We start from the raw sequence: 17,453 nt of genomic DNA on the forward strand, positions 1-17,453 counted from the left end.
GTATCTAAGAATAAACAGGAAAAAAATGTTGAGCATGTGTTTTCTTTCCTAAACACTGGCTGCCTGAATGTTGGGTACCGATTTCCAAGTAAGAGTGGTGGGTAAATGAATAGAAAGGGCGGGGGAGGAAGGGGGAAGGGTTTAGGCTGGCAGAGAGCCCACACTTGCAGACACACACTGAAAGGGCCCCTCTGTGGCAGGCGAGACTGCAGACACACTCCTGGCTCTGCGCTACTGTAAGGACCGCCGAGCCCTAACCGTGGGTGTCACCAACACTGTGGGCAGTTCCATCTCCCGTGAGACTGACTGCGGTGTCCACATCAACGCAGGGCCAGAGATTGGTGTGGCCAGCACCAAGGTAAGCGGGGAGATCCTGGGCCAGGTGGATGGACTGAGGCCTAGAGGGGTTTCCAGTCAACTGTCCTCCTTCCCTTGCTGGGACACTGGGATGTGGTTTGTGCAATTGCCTCTGCTCAGTTGGCATGCCTCTCTTCTCCCCACCCCAACCCCTTTGGTGATTTCCTTCTCTTTATTGACAGTCTCGTTTTATTTATTTATACCCCATTTTCTTGTCTTTGTCTATGTGGTCCTTTAGCTCTTCAAACATCTTTTTGACAATTGTTTGAAAGTCTTTGCCACTTCCTTCTTTGTAGGCTTACACCAGCCAGTTCATTTCTCTGGTGATGTTTGGTTTGATGATGTCCGAAGACCGAATCTCACTACAAAGCAGGAGGCAAGAGATCATCCGTGGCCTGAGATCTTTACCTGGTATGTTCTAGTACTCTACTTTGCCTTCCTTGACTCTCTTCTTTAAATGGTGCTGTTAATCATGCCCTCCTCCTAGAACTTTCTACCCACTGCTAAATCCTTCCAGCAGTCCCCAGTGGGCCACTTCTCACCAGGCCCTGGAACCCTGCACACAGAGCCCTCTTTACCTCTGACCTCATTCCACTCCCTCCTCTTCCCTGGGCTGCTTCATCCACTGAGTAATAAGCTGCTTTGAGCACTGGGCAGACATTTATTTAAAAATGAACATAATTAGCCTGACACTTCAAGAAAAAAAAAATACAACAGTGCTTGTTGCCCCTAATAAACTTCAAACTTGCAATCAGAGTTTAGAATTTTGGAAAACATATCTGCCTCCATGAGCTTGACCATTCCCCAGCTTTTAAAGACTTTTCCATTGAGACAATGGTGATTTTAACAAGTTGATTTTCTAAAACATATTTTATATAAAAAAAAAAAGTTTCCATTTTAAGGAGACTTACTTAGCTTTGTAGCCAATGCATGATGCTATGAAATTGTGCAGAGATTAAAAGAGCCATTTAAAGTTTTTTGATAACAAGGGCATGGTGGCCTATGCCTATAATCCCAGAAGCTCAGGAGACTCAGCCAGGAGGATCAAAGACAGCCTCAGCAACTTAGCAAGGCCCTAAGCAACTCAATAAGAGCCTATCTCTAAATAAAATACAAAAAAAGAACTAGGGATGTGGTTCATTGGGTAAGCGCCCCTGGGTTTAAAGTGCTTGATAACCCAATTAATTTTAATGTAACTAAGTAGAAACTTTATTTATATGATTTCAAATCTGCATTTGCAACTTCCATTTTAAGAAACAACCACTTTTCAGAGGGTAATGTAATATCTGTCAAAGAAGAACATTCATAATTATTTGAAAAAGTTATTTATTCCTCCCTTTTCCAATTATGAATCTCTGTAAGGCCAGATTATATTCCTGTATTTCAACCAAAATAAAGTCACAAATTGAATGTAGAAGCAGCTCTGAGTCAACAGTCTTTTATTTAAAAATCAGACATTAAAAAAGATATGCAATAATTTAAAATAATGCCTCTCTTATTGTATTTTTTTCCTGCAAAATACAGCAGCATAATGGATTTATTGTTATTTTCAATGAACTAATAGATATTTTTAAATTTCTGTGCTATTTTTGAATCTGGTAAGAGCTATAACCCACAAAAACTAAGCCTCTTAAGGACTCAAAATAGTTTTAAAAAGTGTAAAGGATTCTTAGGACCCCCCAGATTGAGCACCTCTTGTCTAATTTATGTTGGCTTTTCCTTGAATCACAGCACACAGTGGGAAAGAGGGACATTAATTTGGAGTGTTCTGTGTCTTGCCAACTGGTGATTTCATATATATGAGCTTCAGTTGCTGTACTATAAAATGAGCAGGAAATTATAATTCCCTACCTACCTTACAGGTACTCAAAAAAGTGTTCACTGAGATATAAATTATCATCTCAACAAATTTCTGGCTGATCATCAAGTTATTTCTCATAATCTGAGTTTAAAATCCTTCTAAACTAATATAAGAAAGCAAAATATCCTGGGTGATTGGAGTTCCAAAGCCCTGTGTTATTCCCCATACATTTCCTTATGAATATTATTTTGAAGTTGAAATGACTGTCTCCCTCTATCCTGTGTATGCATGGCTTAAGAACTGATCAAGGAAGTGCTGTCTCTGGATGAGAAGATTCATGACCTGGCCCTGGAGCTGTACACACAGAGGTCACTCCTGGTGATGGGTCGGGGCTATAACTATGCCACTTGCCTGGAAGGAGCTTTGGTGAGTCCCCACCTCCATCCCCACCCGCTGCCAAGTCCCTATATCCAACAGACTACTGTGAATCCCCTTAGGGCAATATGAGATAGCCTTTGGAGTCCCAAGCAATCAATTGGAGGGAGAGCAGGAAAGGAGCTTGGGGAGAGAAGGTCTTGAAGCCCCACTGGTTTCCCCTTGAGTTTGCACTGAGCACAAGCTCTCAACCAAGTCGTCCTAGTTCTAGGGACACAGAGATGAACAAGAAAGATGCCTGTCCCAATCTACAGGTGAGAAAGGGACAAAGTACTATTGGGGGAGCCCCTCCCAGTGTCTGATCCAAACCAGGCTCTATCTTGAAAAGCTCATTCACATCTTATGAACAGCTTCTGAGAGATTGGCAGTCACTGTCCACATGATACCCAGGAGGAAACTAAGCCTCCCAAAGATTAAGTATTTTGCTAAAAAAAAAAAAAAAATTACATAGAGGAACTAAATGGAACTCAGGTCTATGTGGCCTCTGCTTTTTCTCTCCTACCACAAAGAGCCTGCCTGGGAAGATTTTAACAAACCAGAATTCCAGCATGGGGTCTTTGCAGAGTTCCTTGTTATCCCTCAATCTTCCAAGAGAAACTTGAGATTCTGCAAGAATGAGCTCCAAAGACCCTGCATTTTTAAAATTGGTGACTAGCATTTTTACCCCTGTGTGAATTATGATCCATGCCATGTATAAGGGAGAGTTGATGGAGCAGAGGCAGGATGCCAGGACCAGATGGCTACCAAGATATGGGCACAGAGCTATTCAGGGCCTGAGTCTAGTGCTTGTCCTTTATCCACTATTCACTTGGTATTTATGGATCAGAATGTTCAAACAATATCAATGGGATATAATATTTCAAGTAAGGCAGCATTGGGAACCAAGACAAGGATACCACCATTACTGAGCTGGGCTCCCCTCCTTTCTGATGGGAGGAAGTAACTGTTCCCTTCCCATCACCCCCCAGTGGAGAGGCAGTACCATGCTGGTTGCAAGTGGTTCACAAGAAACATTCAGAGAGTACTGTCGGTGGTCTTAGATGGGAACGCAAACTTGATCTCAGTGAGCTCCAATTTCTACCACATCCATCTCATGGAGATTCTTCTATTTATTTTTTCTTACATTTAATGTTTCATTATAAAGGATGTTACAAGGATATTGATGAACACCAGATGAAGAGAGAGATGCATAGGGCAAAGGAACACAGAGTTTCATGACCCCTGGGCACTCCACCCTCCAACAACCTCCAAGTGTTGAGCCATCTAGAAGCCCCCAACACTGTCTTTTTGTGTTTTTATTGAGGCTTCATTACTTAAGCATGATTGATCCAATTGTTGGCCTTTGATGATCAACTTGACCTTCAGCACCCCCATCCCCACCCCAGAGATTGAGGCTGAAAGCTCCAACCTTCCAATCCAGCCTTGGTCTTTCTGGTGACCAGTCCCCATCCTGAGGCTGCCTAGGAGTGGCCAGCCATCAGGTAATCATTAGCATTTAAAGACATCTGTCACATTGAAGATTCCAAGGATTTTAGGAGTTGTTTGTCAAGTAAAGGGGACAAAGACCAAATATGTATTTCACAATATCATATTCAATTCCCAGTCTTTAAATTCAGATCAATTATAAGATTCTGACCCCTGCCAAAGGAAGCTAGGGGCTGGCACACAGCACTTCTCAGGGGGCACAGTGGAAGCAAGGCCTGGTGGGGTGCACTTTTAGCCTCCTGCCTGGCTTGGGGGTAGGGCTCAGCTGTAGTGGCAAAGTGTGCTGGTGAAAGATGCATATTCAACAGTGTCTCCAAGTTCCTCTTTGGGGAAAGAAAGAAATGTTTAGGCTGTTGCTGGCACAAGTCAATGGCTCCTCTGTGGTCACTTGGAGGCTGATGCTCCAGCTGTCTGCAACTTCCAGGGAGGAGCCTCACTCCTTGCAGTGTTTCCTTGACCCAAATAAATAGCTCTAGGGAAGTAGAGAGATGTTTTCTTTGCTGTCTCATCAGTGCAGTGACATGGATTTAATGATAACTGAATAGAAATATATCTACCTGGACATAGGAAAAATTCAAATAAGAGCCCAAGGTACATGATTTTACTTAATAGGTCAGTTAAGGCAACCCTTTGGAAGTTGTTAAGGGTGTAAAATTGGGTAATGATGCATCAACTAATTGAATAAGGGCAAATCTAAGGAAGAATACAACGCTGTCATTATAAATGATGACTGTGGGGAGGCCATGTGGCTGGCTAAGAAGGGGGAAGAAGACACGCTAGACTGAGGCTGACTTTTAGTGAAAAGTGGGTGGCCGAGCATGGAGCTGAAGAAAGATGGACCTCTGGAGTCTGGAGGCTGGCCTAAGGACACATAGGCTGTGAGCTGAGCTTTGTGCATGCCTAAACAGCAGCCAGCTCTCTCTCCTGGTCCTGGCTTGCCCTCGCTGCTGTTGACCAGTCCATGTATCCATCTGCCTTGCAACCCTCAGCTCTTACCTTCCAAAGTCAACCCTTTCCCAGTACCCCTTTTCCCCTCTGGTTGATATGCTCCAGTTTCCTGTCTACCCAGTGTGACACTAATCCCAACTTGTGTTTCCACAGAAAATTAAAGAGATAACTTACATGCACTCAGAAGGCATCCTGGCTGGGGAGTTGAAGCACGGGCCCCTGGCGCTGGTTGATAAGCAGATGCCTGTCATTATGGTCATCATGAAGGATCCTTGCTTCGCCAAATGCCAGAACGCCCTGCAACAGGTCACAGCCCGCCAGGTGAGGTCTCTCCGCAGGGCTGGGCCACCTCTCCTCTGTTCTCTTCCATACATGGCAACCTCTCTCACTGCCTACCAGCAGTAGCATCCATACCTCAGCATGACCACATACTCGCTTTTAGGCCCCCTTGTGTGTGGTGCACATATTTACAAAGGAACTGAAAGCCAGCCTGCAGCTCTCTAATACAACAGCTATTCAGTGAGGTCAGACTATCCCTAGCTACCCTGGATCCTAGGCCTGGAGACCAGAGGAAGTGCTTACAGTACATAGGAGCTTTTCCCCCAGGGTTGCTGAAGGGCAATTCTGGTGCTAACTAGGCAGAGTTAGGTGAGATTGCACAAAGTAAGGGCACGGTCCTCCACAAGACTGCCCTCATTTCAGACACCAAACTTGGGGTTTATGGGCCATCTACAACTTGCTGCAAATTTTGGAGTTCCCACAGTCCCCTCAGATTCAGTAGTTATCTAGAACAACTCATAGAATTTAGAAAAGCCTTATACTTTTAAAATTTTATTACAAAGGATACAAATTAGAGACCTACAGTGTGAGGGTTCCAAACATGAAGGTTCTGTATCTTCAGGTTGAGTCACCCTCCTGGTACATCAGTATTTACCACCAGAGAGCCCTTCTGGAATTCAAGAGTTTTTATTAAGCAGGCATGATGGATTTGATCATTGACTATGTGATTCAACTTGCTCTCCAGCCTGCCCTTCTGTCTTCTGGGCTTGAAGTCCCAATCCTCTAATCACATGTTGGTTTTTCTGGCATGGTCAGTTCTCATCCTGAAACGATCTGTGGGCCCATCATGAGTCATCTCATTAGATGGACTCAGGTACAGTCCAAGGCCCACTGTGAATAATGACATTTCTATAACTCAGAAAGGGTTTTTCATCTCCCTTCTAGGAACCAGGGATAAAGGCCAGGTTCTTTTTGTTTTTTAAATATATTTTTTAGATGTTGATAGACCTTTATTTTACTCATTTATTTCTATGCATTGCTGAGAATCAAACCCAGTGCCTCACATGTGCTAGGCAAATGCTCTACCACTGAGCCACAACCCCAGCAGATTCTTTATTATACAGTAGTTTTTCCTGAGGTAGGAGGACAGATCCATTCTGTGAGGGCTCATGAAGTCACAGGGAGATGAAATCCAATAGGTTGCTCAAGCCAGCTGCTGCCACATTTGTCTCAGCACAGTGATGTGCGGAGAGACAAACAATCACATCATTTCCCTACTGCAAACCCTCTTGCAGCTTCCCTTCAAACTACGGTGACTCATAAGCCTGCATTATCTGGACCCTTCCTCCTATCTCACTGGATTCCAGCCACTCCAGCCTTCTTTCTGTTTCCCACTCATGCCAGATTCATTCCTGCCTCTGAGCCTTTGCAGTGCATATTCTCCATCTGGAATGCTCTCCCCACAGATCAGAGAGTTGCCCCTTTATCATGGAAGCTCTCAATCTGAATATCTCCTTTTTTGAGAGACCTTCAAAAACCTCATTAATGTCTCTGAATCACATTGCCCCGTTTTAGTGCCCTTGTGGCATTTATCTAAAATTCATCTTTAGTTTTTTAGTTTGCTTGTTTGTGATTTTGTTTTCCATCACTAGATTATGAGCCCATTAAAGTTAGGAGTAGGGCTGTCTGACCCTTTGCAAGGCACTCTAAAACCACTCAGTAATGGGGCGTTAAAGGACACAGCAGGGTGGCAGTCACCTTATCAAGAAAAGGGAAGAAACACACCAAGAAGAGTCACACATTGTTTTGCTTAAGTAGATCGTGCACATCACCTTACGGGTGCATAATTCCAGCAAAAACAATAGACTAGTGTTATCACTGCAGTAATACTGATTCCTAAAAACTTGGCTGTGTGTGAAGTATTGCCTCTTTCAGAGACGGTCTGTTTTATGGTCCTATTTCTCTGCTTTAGGGTCGCCCAATTATACTGTGCTCCAAGGATGACACTGAAAGTTCCAAGTTTGCATATAAAACCATAGAGCTGCCCCACACTGTTGACTGCCTCCAGGGAATCCTGAGCGTTATTCCACTTCAGCTTCTTTCCTTCCACCTGGCTGTTCTCCGAGGATATGACGTAAGTCTAAAAATTGGACTTGACAAAGGAGGAACATAACTCCAGAGTTCCTTTTTTAAAATATATTTCTTATTTTTAATTGACATGTATTTGTACATATCTGCAGACTATAGTGTGGCATTGCACATTATACAATGTGTCATGCCAAAATTCAAAGTTCTTTAAATACTTATTTGGAGTTGTCATAAGAGAAATAATTCCTTTATGCTAACTTCCTTTTAAGATAGCTTGTATCCCCTGAAAACAAGCTGAGAACTGCAAAAACAGAAAGACTATCATTAAGCCATAACCCCATTACCAGAAGCAATATTAATTAGCAAATTTAATATTTTATTCCAGACATTCCTATGCATGTGAATTTTATAAAAATACTTTTCAATATTATATCAAGAATAAAATTTTGCTTCTTACTTTTTGATCATATTACAAGCATTTGTCACATTTTTATAAACATATCACTTACAATATTTAATCATTGCATAATATTCCACCACAATTTTATAACATGATTTTTGTAACAATTACTTAGTTCTCTATTATATAAACTGTTTCCAATTTTTTATCTTCATATATAGTACAACAGTGAATGTTTTTGTACATCATCTTTGTCCCACATTTAGGATTTGTTCTTAGTCTAGCAAATGATTCAAAATTTTGAGTCTTCTAACACATGTCAGCAAATTATTTTCCAGAAAAAAAAATTTATGATATCACTAGTAAGAGCACATATTTCATTGTGCAAAGAAATAGATGTTTTATTACTATTTTATTTTGAGAAATTAATTTTAAAAATACATAACATTACAAACAACAATATAACAAACTCATGAACCTGTACATATCACTCAGGGTTGACATTTGCTAACATTTTGTCTTATTTGTTTCTTGTCTGAACATATAAACAAAATAAAACGTTGCAAATAAAGTTGAAGCACACTTTATCAACCATTCCCAATTATATTTCCTTCCCAGCCTCCTCCCTAAAATAACAGGTCTTTAAAATGTGTGTGTATCTACAGCAGAAAAGTGCATTTTTAAAATTGTGTGTGTGTGTGTGTGTGTGTGTGTGTGTGTGAGAGAGAGAGAGAGAGAGAGAGAGAGAGACTGGGGATTGAACCCAGGGCCTTGTGTATGCTAAACAAGCAAGCTACCACTGAACTACATCCCCAGTCCTGAAAAGTGAAATTTTAACAGTACACTTTGAGCTAGCTGTTTTTAAATGCATGAATCATATCCCTTTAATAGCACTAACATAGCATGACACGTGTCATGTGCACAACAAATATTTATTGAATGAACTAAACATTTAACACAGTTAATGAAGATTCTAGAGTAAGGGATTTTCTTTTAAGATACAGGCGTCAGAGTAGCTCATGGTTGGAGGTGACCAGGAACACCTGTCACTGATAATAGTTGTTAAGATGTAGTGTATTGATAAGATCTGTGGGGTCCTGAGAAGTTTCTTTCTTTCCTTGTAGGTTGACTTTCCAAGAAATCTGGCCAAGTCTGTCACCGTGGAATGAAAACAAGACCATAAGGAGACCATCACCAACTTTGGTCTGCTTCAAGACCCATCCCAACTACAGGGATGCCACGTGGGGAAAGAGGGCATTCTGCGTGTTCCCAGTAGAGCTGACAGCTTCAATGTGCCTTGTACCCAAGTGCTTTTGCTTATAGCAAATACTGTTTCTCTGTGTCCTGAAGTTGCCAAGGAGAAGGGGATCATTGTTTACACAGGGGATCAGAGCAGACTTTTCCACTACTGTGCAATAGAGATACAGCTCTCTTCAGAGTAACTGTGAACCTTTTTTTTAAACCAACACTAGTTAGTTTTAAAAGACAAAATATTTATAATGATGATTGTATAGCTTTTAAGTTATTTTTCTAGTATTTGGCTTTCTATAGCCATGGTAACGCCCAGACGTGCATCTCAGCTACCTAGTGCGCTGTTTCTGGACTCATTCCTGGCGAGTGGCATTCATCTCAGATTTGAGCACAAAGCATTGACCCTCTGGACTCCTTTCTATTTTCCCTTCCTTTCTAGGCTGCTCCTGATTCCTGACCCCTGACATCAGTGAAGCCTTTCTAGCCATCTTCCTATAAATTCCTATAAATCCAATCGAAACATCAATTTCCTTCAACATTTTCTTCCTGTCTGTGGCCCAAACCCTTTCTACTCTCTGACTTCCATTTAATGAGATCATGGTTCTTTTTAAGCCCAGGCGCATTTTGGTCCCTGCTCCCCTCCCATAGTAAAACAGCTTGAAATGCCCTGTGCAAGAGGATAGTTTTGAGTGGGCTGCCCTGCTCTCTATTTAAAAGCGTGCACAATCAAAGTACTATGCAATTTTAAGACAATAAAGATAGTACAGTTTTTTTTTTTTTGTCTTGTGTGTATGAATTTGATTAGCTTCATTCTTTTTGTGTGCTTTGGAATTTGAGGACTCCTAAGGAGCTCAACAGTATAGATACGGTTTGAGTGTGTCCCTCAAAAGTTCACATATGACATTTAATCCTCACTTGGAGGTATTTGGAGGATGAAAACTTAATCCAACTATGATGTTTGGAGGGGTCTTTGGGAGCTGATTAAAATTAGGTAAAATTATTGGAGTAGAGGCTCCATGATTGAATTACTAGTGGCTTTATGAGAAAAGGGACAGAGAACAGAATATAAGTATGCACATTCTCCCTGTTATCCCCTGTACCACCTCAGGCCTGTGCCAGCAAGAGGGCCATTACCAGATGCTGCCCTCAATCTGGCACCTCCAAAATTGTGAACTAAATAAATCTCTTCTCTTTATAGACTTTTTCAGCCTCAGGTATTTTGTTATAGTAATGCAAAACAGACTAATACAATCAGTAACTGTGAGCATCGTCCACTCACCTATGACCTGTGTGCTTCTAGTACAAAAGTAAGGACTGTTTTACATGAGACAAGAAAATGCAGACTGAGGACTCTTGGCTAAGGGTCTGATAAATCTGGGTTGGGTTGGGTCACATAATATTGCTTAATAATCCAGCACCTAGAAGCAGCATGGAGGGGTGAAACTCTCAAATTGGTATTTTCCCCCCAATAAGCTTATTATAGTCACAGATCTTATTACAATCAGGTAGAAAGAAAGCCAGATCGAGTTCTGAAGGTTTATCAGGTTGGAATTTAGGGTCCTTCTCACACACAGCTTAATAAAATCTTCATGACAGCTAATTGGTGGGTATAGCACTTGTATCTCATTAAAACGTTGGTCTGGATGACCTATAGGCTCTGTAACAACTTTACCATCCTGTACTATACTCTCTGCTTTCTCTACATTTTCAGGTTAACAGTTAGAAGCACTCATGGGAAGTTTGGAAGATAGTAGAAGAGCAGAAATCAAGCAGATGGTCCCCAACGGATGATGATTCAATTTAGGATTTTTTTTTTTTTACTTTACAATGATGCAAAACCAATATGCATTCACTGAAACCATGTAGTATTCATGGGACCATTCTTTTTTTTTCATTTCAGTACAATATTCAAAAAATTACATGACATATTCAATTTTTATTATAAAATAAGCTTTATGTTAGATGATTTTGTCCAACTCTGGACTAATGTGTGTTTGCGTTCTGAGCATGTTTAAAGTAGATTTTAAAAGCTGTGATAGGTAGATTAGGTTAGCTGTATTAAATGCATTTTCAATTTAATAATGTTTTCAACTTATGATGGGTTTCCAGACATAACCCTACATAAGTTGAGAAGCATCTGTATTCATATTTGTTCTGGCAGAGGCAGATAGAAGTGTGGCTTCAGAAGACAGGGGGTTCTGATATGGCTCTCTGGTACTTCCCTAAACTCACCCACCTCAGGGCTCCTGGTAGTGATGGCCACAAACAGAGGTTTACTGAATCTCCTCCAAAACTCAAGAGCTTGGTAGTTTTCCTTAACCTGTCTTCCAGTACTCACAAATTAATGAGGTGGTAACTCCTGAAAAAAATAACTAGACTGGTTTTCTTCTTCCTGACCAAACTATGGTCAATACAACTCTTAAGATTAGGAACTTACTGCTAGAGACAGTGTCTTACGACTATAATCCCACAGACTCGGGAGACCGAGGCAGGAAGATCACAAGTTCAAGGCCAGCCTGGGCAAATTAACAAGACCCTGTCTCAAAGTAAAAAATATAAAGACTAGAGATGTAGCTCAGTAATAAAGTGCCCCTTGGTTCAAGCCCAGTACAAAAAAAAAAAAAGAAAGAAAGAAACAAAGATTAAGAGTCCATTTATAAACTAGTCACAACATTTATATCCAATTAAGGCCTAAGACATAAAAAAGTATTTCATCTTTATCCCAAGAAGCAATGACCATCCTGACTTTTGTGCTAATTGCTCTCTTGATGTACCTTCTGGTTCCATCTGTGTATCTATCCTCATACAATGTACAGTTGACCCTCTGTATCCATAGGTTCCACATCCTTGACAATCAACCACAGATCAAAAATACTTGGAAAAAAATCCCCAGAAAGTTCCACATGTAAAACTTGAATTTGTTGCATACCAAATACTATGCTGAATTCATATAAAGTGATGTGCAGTCACTGTATCAGGTATCATAAGTAATCTAGAGATGACTTAAAATATATGGAAAGACATCTGTAGTTTATATGCAAATACTATACTATTTTCATAAAGGACTTTGAAATCCTTGAATTTTGATATCTGTGGGAGGGAGGGTTCTGGAAACAATCTCTTATGGATATTCTGGATAACTGTACTGCCTAGTTTTGAAAATGAGGACAAACACACACTACCCTCGCTGGAAGGAGGCTCCAGGAGGGGAGCTGATCAGTTTCCAAGTGGTGGTCTGACTTCCACTTCTCTGGCAGTTGACAAAGCTCCTTCTGGGGAAGTCATGAGTAACATCATCAGAGGGTCTTCAGAGACACAGGGCTAATACAGCTGGGAACTTGGCAGGGTGAGGTGGGGACATGCAGCTGAAATATGGTCAGAGGGAGGAGCTGCTCTGTACTCTGTTTCTAACCTCACCATGGCCTACTTCCAGCTCTTGGTGCAAAGTGGAAAACTTTTGTGAATAATATGCATATCCTCAGCAGAGCAGGAGGGGAGAGATCCTCTTCAGCACCTGGTCAAGATAAGCCAAATACTGTTGAAAACCTGAACCAAGCTCTCCTGGGCATTCTGTCCTCAAGTTAAAAGATGGCTCTGTGTACATGAGGCTCTTAGCAGTGACAGTCTGCCTCTTGGGTCTCATTGCTGCATTATGGTTCAATTGCCCTTCACATCTGTGCAGAGTTTTATGTCAGCTTCACTTTTCCCCATCCTCCCAGTGATTCTTTCTCATCTCATGAGTTGGTTCCTGTTTCCTCTCTCTTCTTTCTTCTGAGTTTCCTTCTTTTGTTTTGGTGGAGCACATCATTCTTGAGGTGCTACAGTTTGAATGTCTCCACCAAAACTCATGTTTAAATTTGACTCCCATTGTCAGTTATTAAGAGGGTAGAAACTCAATCTAACAATGGCATTTGGTGATAGAGTGTTTAGGAGGTAATTAAGGCTGAATGAGGCTATGAAGGTGAGGCTATAATCTAATGAAATAGTGGTTTTATAAGGACAGGAAGAAAGACCTGAGCTAGGACACTCTGCCCCTCTCAGCACATGATGTCCTGTATAGCCTCAGGACTATAGAGAGTCCATACCAGCAAGGACCTTACCAGATACAGCTGCCCAATCTTGAACTTTCAGGCTTTAGAACTGTGAGCCAAATAAAACCTCTTTTCCTTATAAATTCCCAGTATGTGGTTATTTAGTTATAACAACAGAACATTATTTAGTCCATTCAGGTTGCTATGACAAAATGTAATATCACTAACTAGGTAACATAAATATTAAAAATTTATTTTTCACTGTTCTGGAGGCTGGGAAGTCCAAGATCAAGGCACCTTCAGATTTGGTGTCTGGTGGGGGGTCACTTCCTGGTTCATACATGGAAGTCTTCTCTTCGTGTTCTCATATGGCAGGAGGGATAAGGAAGCAATATGGTTTGTATGTGAGGTGTTGCCCCCAAAAAAGACCATGTTAGAAAATGCAGGAATGTTCAGAGGTAAAATGATATGAGAGCTGTAATCTAATCAGTGGGTTAATCCACTTGATGGATTAATAATTTGAATGGATACTGGATGGAAATCCATGTAACCATGGGCAGGGGTAGGGGTTGGAGATAATGGGGGTCATGCCCTTGGGGATCATATATCTTATCCCTGGCTCTTTGTGCTCTCTCCCTGCTTGCTGGTTGTTGTAAGCGGAGCAGCTCTCCTCTGCCACACCCTTCTGCCATGGTGTTCTGCCTTGCCTAAGGCCAAGAACAATGAAGTTAGCCAACCATGAACTGAACCTCTGAAACCATGGGTCCCAAATAAAATCTTTCTCCTCTAAGTTGTTCTTGCCAGATATTTTAGTAAGAGTGATGAAAAACTGTCTAACACGGGGATATCCCTGGGGCTTCTATTTAAGAGCACTAATCCATTCCCTAAAGACTCCACTTCTGATACCATCGCACTGGAGGATAGGATTTCAACATACGAATTTGGAAGTAAAGGAGACACAAACATTCACCCATAGCAAGAGGTAAATTTTCTGAGCACTTACAGGTCTGGAACTAACTTTATTATTCATACTCAATTGAGGGTTTACCCAAGTGCAGAATTCAAGGTTAGAAAAAAATTTCTTGTTCAGAATTTTAAAGGTAATGCTCTACCATCTAGGTCCCACTGTTGCTATTGAGTCCAAAGTTTCTCTGATGTGACATGACACCCTGCACCCCCTAGAACTTTCCCAGATTTCCAAGCAGTGCATCTTGGTATCAACAGGCCTATTATATACTCAGAACTTCTGATTTGCCCACCTAAAATCTGAGCAGACACCAGGCGCAGTAGCACACATCTGTAATCCCAGGGGCTCAGGAGGCTGAAACAGGAGGATCTTCAGCAAAAGCAAGGTGCTAAACAACTCAACGAGACCCTGTCTCTAAATAAAATACAAAACAGGGCTGGGGCTGGGGCTCAGTGATCGAGTGCCCCTGAGTTCAATCCTACTTGGGAGGTTGAGGCAGGAGGATTGCAAATTAGAGGCCAGTCTGGGGTTCATTTTTCCACTGGTGTAAATAAATAAAGAAAGAAGTAGAGACTATATGGAGAAGGAAATTTTGAAAAAAAATAAAACCTGTGCTGTTCAGAAAAAAAAAATCACATCCTTAAGACAAGATCTATTCATTTAAAAAGTATTCAATACACATGAGTATGTCCCTGCTCTCTCAGCTGAGGTGGCCTAGAAGCAATGACATCTGAGTAGCAGCAAGCATACCCAAAGTTTGGATTTTGGTTTCTAATGCCACTCTCCTATAAAAGCTACCATGGATTCCTGGATAAATAGCATGGGGCAGTGAATATGCAAGATAAGTCTTTGTAGGTGACATTCTTATTGTCTTCTTTTATTCCTGTGTTCTGAGATATTACAATGTGGTATCTTGGGTCTCTTCATTTGGTGTTGACTTCAGCCTGGTAACTTATGCCCATAGATTCTGGAAAATCTTCAGTTATTTTGGTTGCTGACTACTGTCTCTGTTTCTCTGTCTTTCTGGAATGCATATTATTCAGAGATTAAATTGATGGATTGGCCTCTGCATTTCTTACTTTTTCTATTTGTCCATCTTGTTGTCTTTTTGCTCTACTGATTGTGAAATTTCAGCTGTGGCACTGAGGAGTGGCCAGAGCTGAGAGTCAAGACAAGGGAAGGAGAGACTGAAAGGAAGCCAAAGGAAGCTAAGGATTTTGGAAGGAGAGAACAGGAGGTGACTTTCATCAGAGAAGGAACCTAGCCAAGGACCACAGAGCCGAAGGTAAGTACAGGGAAAAAGGGGTAGAGACAGTCAGGTAGCTGAGAAGCAGACTAGAAAGGGTTTTGCTCTAGGTAGGGAGGAAATTAATAAAAAATTAATTTGCAATGAGCTATCACTATATGCCCACTATGATGTCTATACTTAAGAATAGTGTCAAGTGTTGGTTATAAAACACGGAGCAATTGGAACTCTCATGTGCTTTTGGTGAGAAAGCAAAATGGTGTATCTACTTTGCAAAAACATTTTGGCCCAAGGCAAAGAGCTCCACTCCGAAAATCTCAAGTCAGGAACTAAAGTTTCCTCTGGCTTCTTGCCCCCATGTCCCACCTTTCACTAAGACTTGAGAATTTCAACTTTCATTCTTTTTCCTTTATGTCAAGCTCATTTAAGTGCAATTTACATTATTAAAAGTCACCCTTTTGTAGGTGCATAATTCTGAGTTTTGACAAATATAGTCATATGACCACTACAATTACAGTATAGAGTGTATCATATCCATCACCCCAAAATTTCAAGGTGGCCTGCTGTAGTCATTATATCAGGCAATAAAAGGGACTGATCTGCTGATAAATGTGCAACATGTGCAAGTATCAAAAACATGATGCTAAGTGAAAGAAGCCAAGCATAAGACTACATCCTTCATGATTCCATTTGTATGGCATTCTGGAAAATGCCAGATATCAAGTTAGGAAGAGAGGTGTATATATATATATATATATATATATATATATACACACACACACACGTGTGTGTGTGTGTGTGTGTGTGTGTGTGTTCCAACCCATTAGGAAAAAGCATATCAGTGAGCTGACACCAGCCCTTGTGCCACAAGGCAACAGTGCCAGGACATCTCAAAGGCTCTTATCTCCTCAGTCCCCTCTCATTTCTCTCCAGCAAATCCAATGACTTGTGGTCCGTTGAACACAGCATACAGTCCTCCTTGCCTAAGCCATTGGCCCAGCACTTTCCTACTGGTTTTCCAGTCTCAGCTGGGGCTTCCTCCTTCCCAGGAGTACTCCCTCAACTGCTTTTTCCTATCTGGCAGGCATGATCAGATGTCATTTGTGTACATGTATCCCATTTGGTTCACATCACACTTTTGGCAGGATATTCTCACTTATAGGCCTTGACCAGGATTTTTTGTGCTTTTCCAAGGCATTGTCAACTCCTCTCTCTGCCATGTCACTTCAGGCTCTGCATTCATCATATTTCATAAACAGAAAAAAAAAAAAAAAGCAGCATCTCTGAAATAAAACAATGCTTATAGAAAACCAGCATGACATATGTCTAGGTATGAATGTATATATAGTGATTTGGGGTTATTTACCTTGCATAGGGTGTTATAAAATCAGCTTTGTCTGAGAACTGATGGCCCCTTCCTAATCTGAGGGGAATAATTCATGATGCTCCTTAGTGAAACCAAAGGCTTTTTACTAGTTTCCCATAATGGTAATTGTTGGTAGTGTTTTCTCTTGTGCACCCAAGGTGGCAGGTAAGGCTGAAGTGAGAACAGGTATGGGCACCAGTCCACCATACACCTTTTTCAACACGGCCTACACTTAGGAGCTGTAATAATTTTAAGCAGGGATGAGCAATACTCAATTTTAGAAAACTCCCTCTGGTGGCCAAGGTGGAGTGGCTAAATGGGGAGATCATGGCAGAGTCCCTTCCTCTACCCCACTCCTCCTCTGAGGCCTTGGTGCTTCCACCAGTCTGGCTCAGGAACCTGGGTCAGGAGCTTGCAGCCCTCCCCAAATTCTGCCGCCACCTTTCATACCACAGCTCCTTGACCTCCCCATCTGCCCTGGTTACTTGGTGGCGTCCTGTGACCGCTACTCTACCTCCAGAATTACCTTTTCAAACACTGCCTCCTAGTCCTCCAGTCCCCAAAGCCCAACTCCCATAGTCTCTCCCCATCCATAATCTCTAAGCTTCCTTGCCTCACTTCTAACTTTACTATCCAAATTCAGATCTGTCAACACCTCAAACTTTGCGTGTTCCCCCAACCTTTTATACGAACCTGGGCCTGCTGGAACCCAATGTGAGGGCCAAGGGCTGCGGAAGCTGCCTCAGAAGCAGCTCACTGTCAAAGGACCCCAGTCCCTAGCAGTTCCTCAGCACTGCTC

The 17,453-nt window shown here is 41.7% G+C and overlaps 1 protein-coding gene across 1 annotated transcript in view; it reads left to right on the forward strand.

Moving 5' to 3' along the window:
• Gfpt2 (glutamine-fructose-6-phosphate transaminase 2) overlaps positions 1-10,160 on the forward strand; it is a 48,891-nt gene extending 38,731 nt beyond the window's left edge. Inside the window, exons 14-19 of the mRNA XM_027953342.2 lie at positions 201-358; positions 654-768; positions 2,457-2,584; positions 5,180-5,347; positions 7,278-7,439; positions 8,918-10,160. Of these exons, the coding sequence (XP_027809143.2) occupies positions 201-358; positions 654-768; positions 2,457-2,584; positions 5,180-5,347; positions 7,278-7,439; positions 8,918-8,962 (776 nt within the window). The 3' untranslated portion in view covers positions 8,963-10,160. The remainder of the gene's footprint in view (positions 1-200; positions 359-653; positions 769-2,456; positions 2,585-5,179; positions 5,348-7,277; positions 7,440-8,917) is intronic.
• The last annotated feature ends 7,293 nt before the right edge of the window (positions 10,161-17,453 follow it).

The sequence above is a fragment of the Marmota flaviventris genome, chromosome 5 (genome assembly GCF_047511675.1).
Source record: "Marmota flaviventris isolate mMarFla1 chromosome 5, mMarFla1.hap1, whole genome shotgun sequence".
Taxonomy (NCBI): Eukaryota; Metazoa; Chordata; class Mammalia; order Rodentia; family Sciuridae; genus Marmota; species Marmota flaviventris.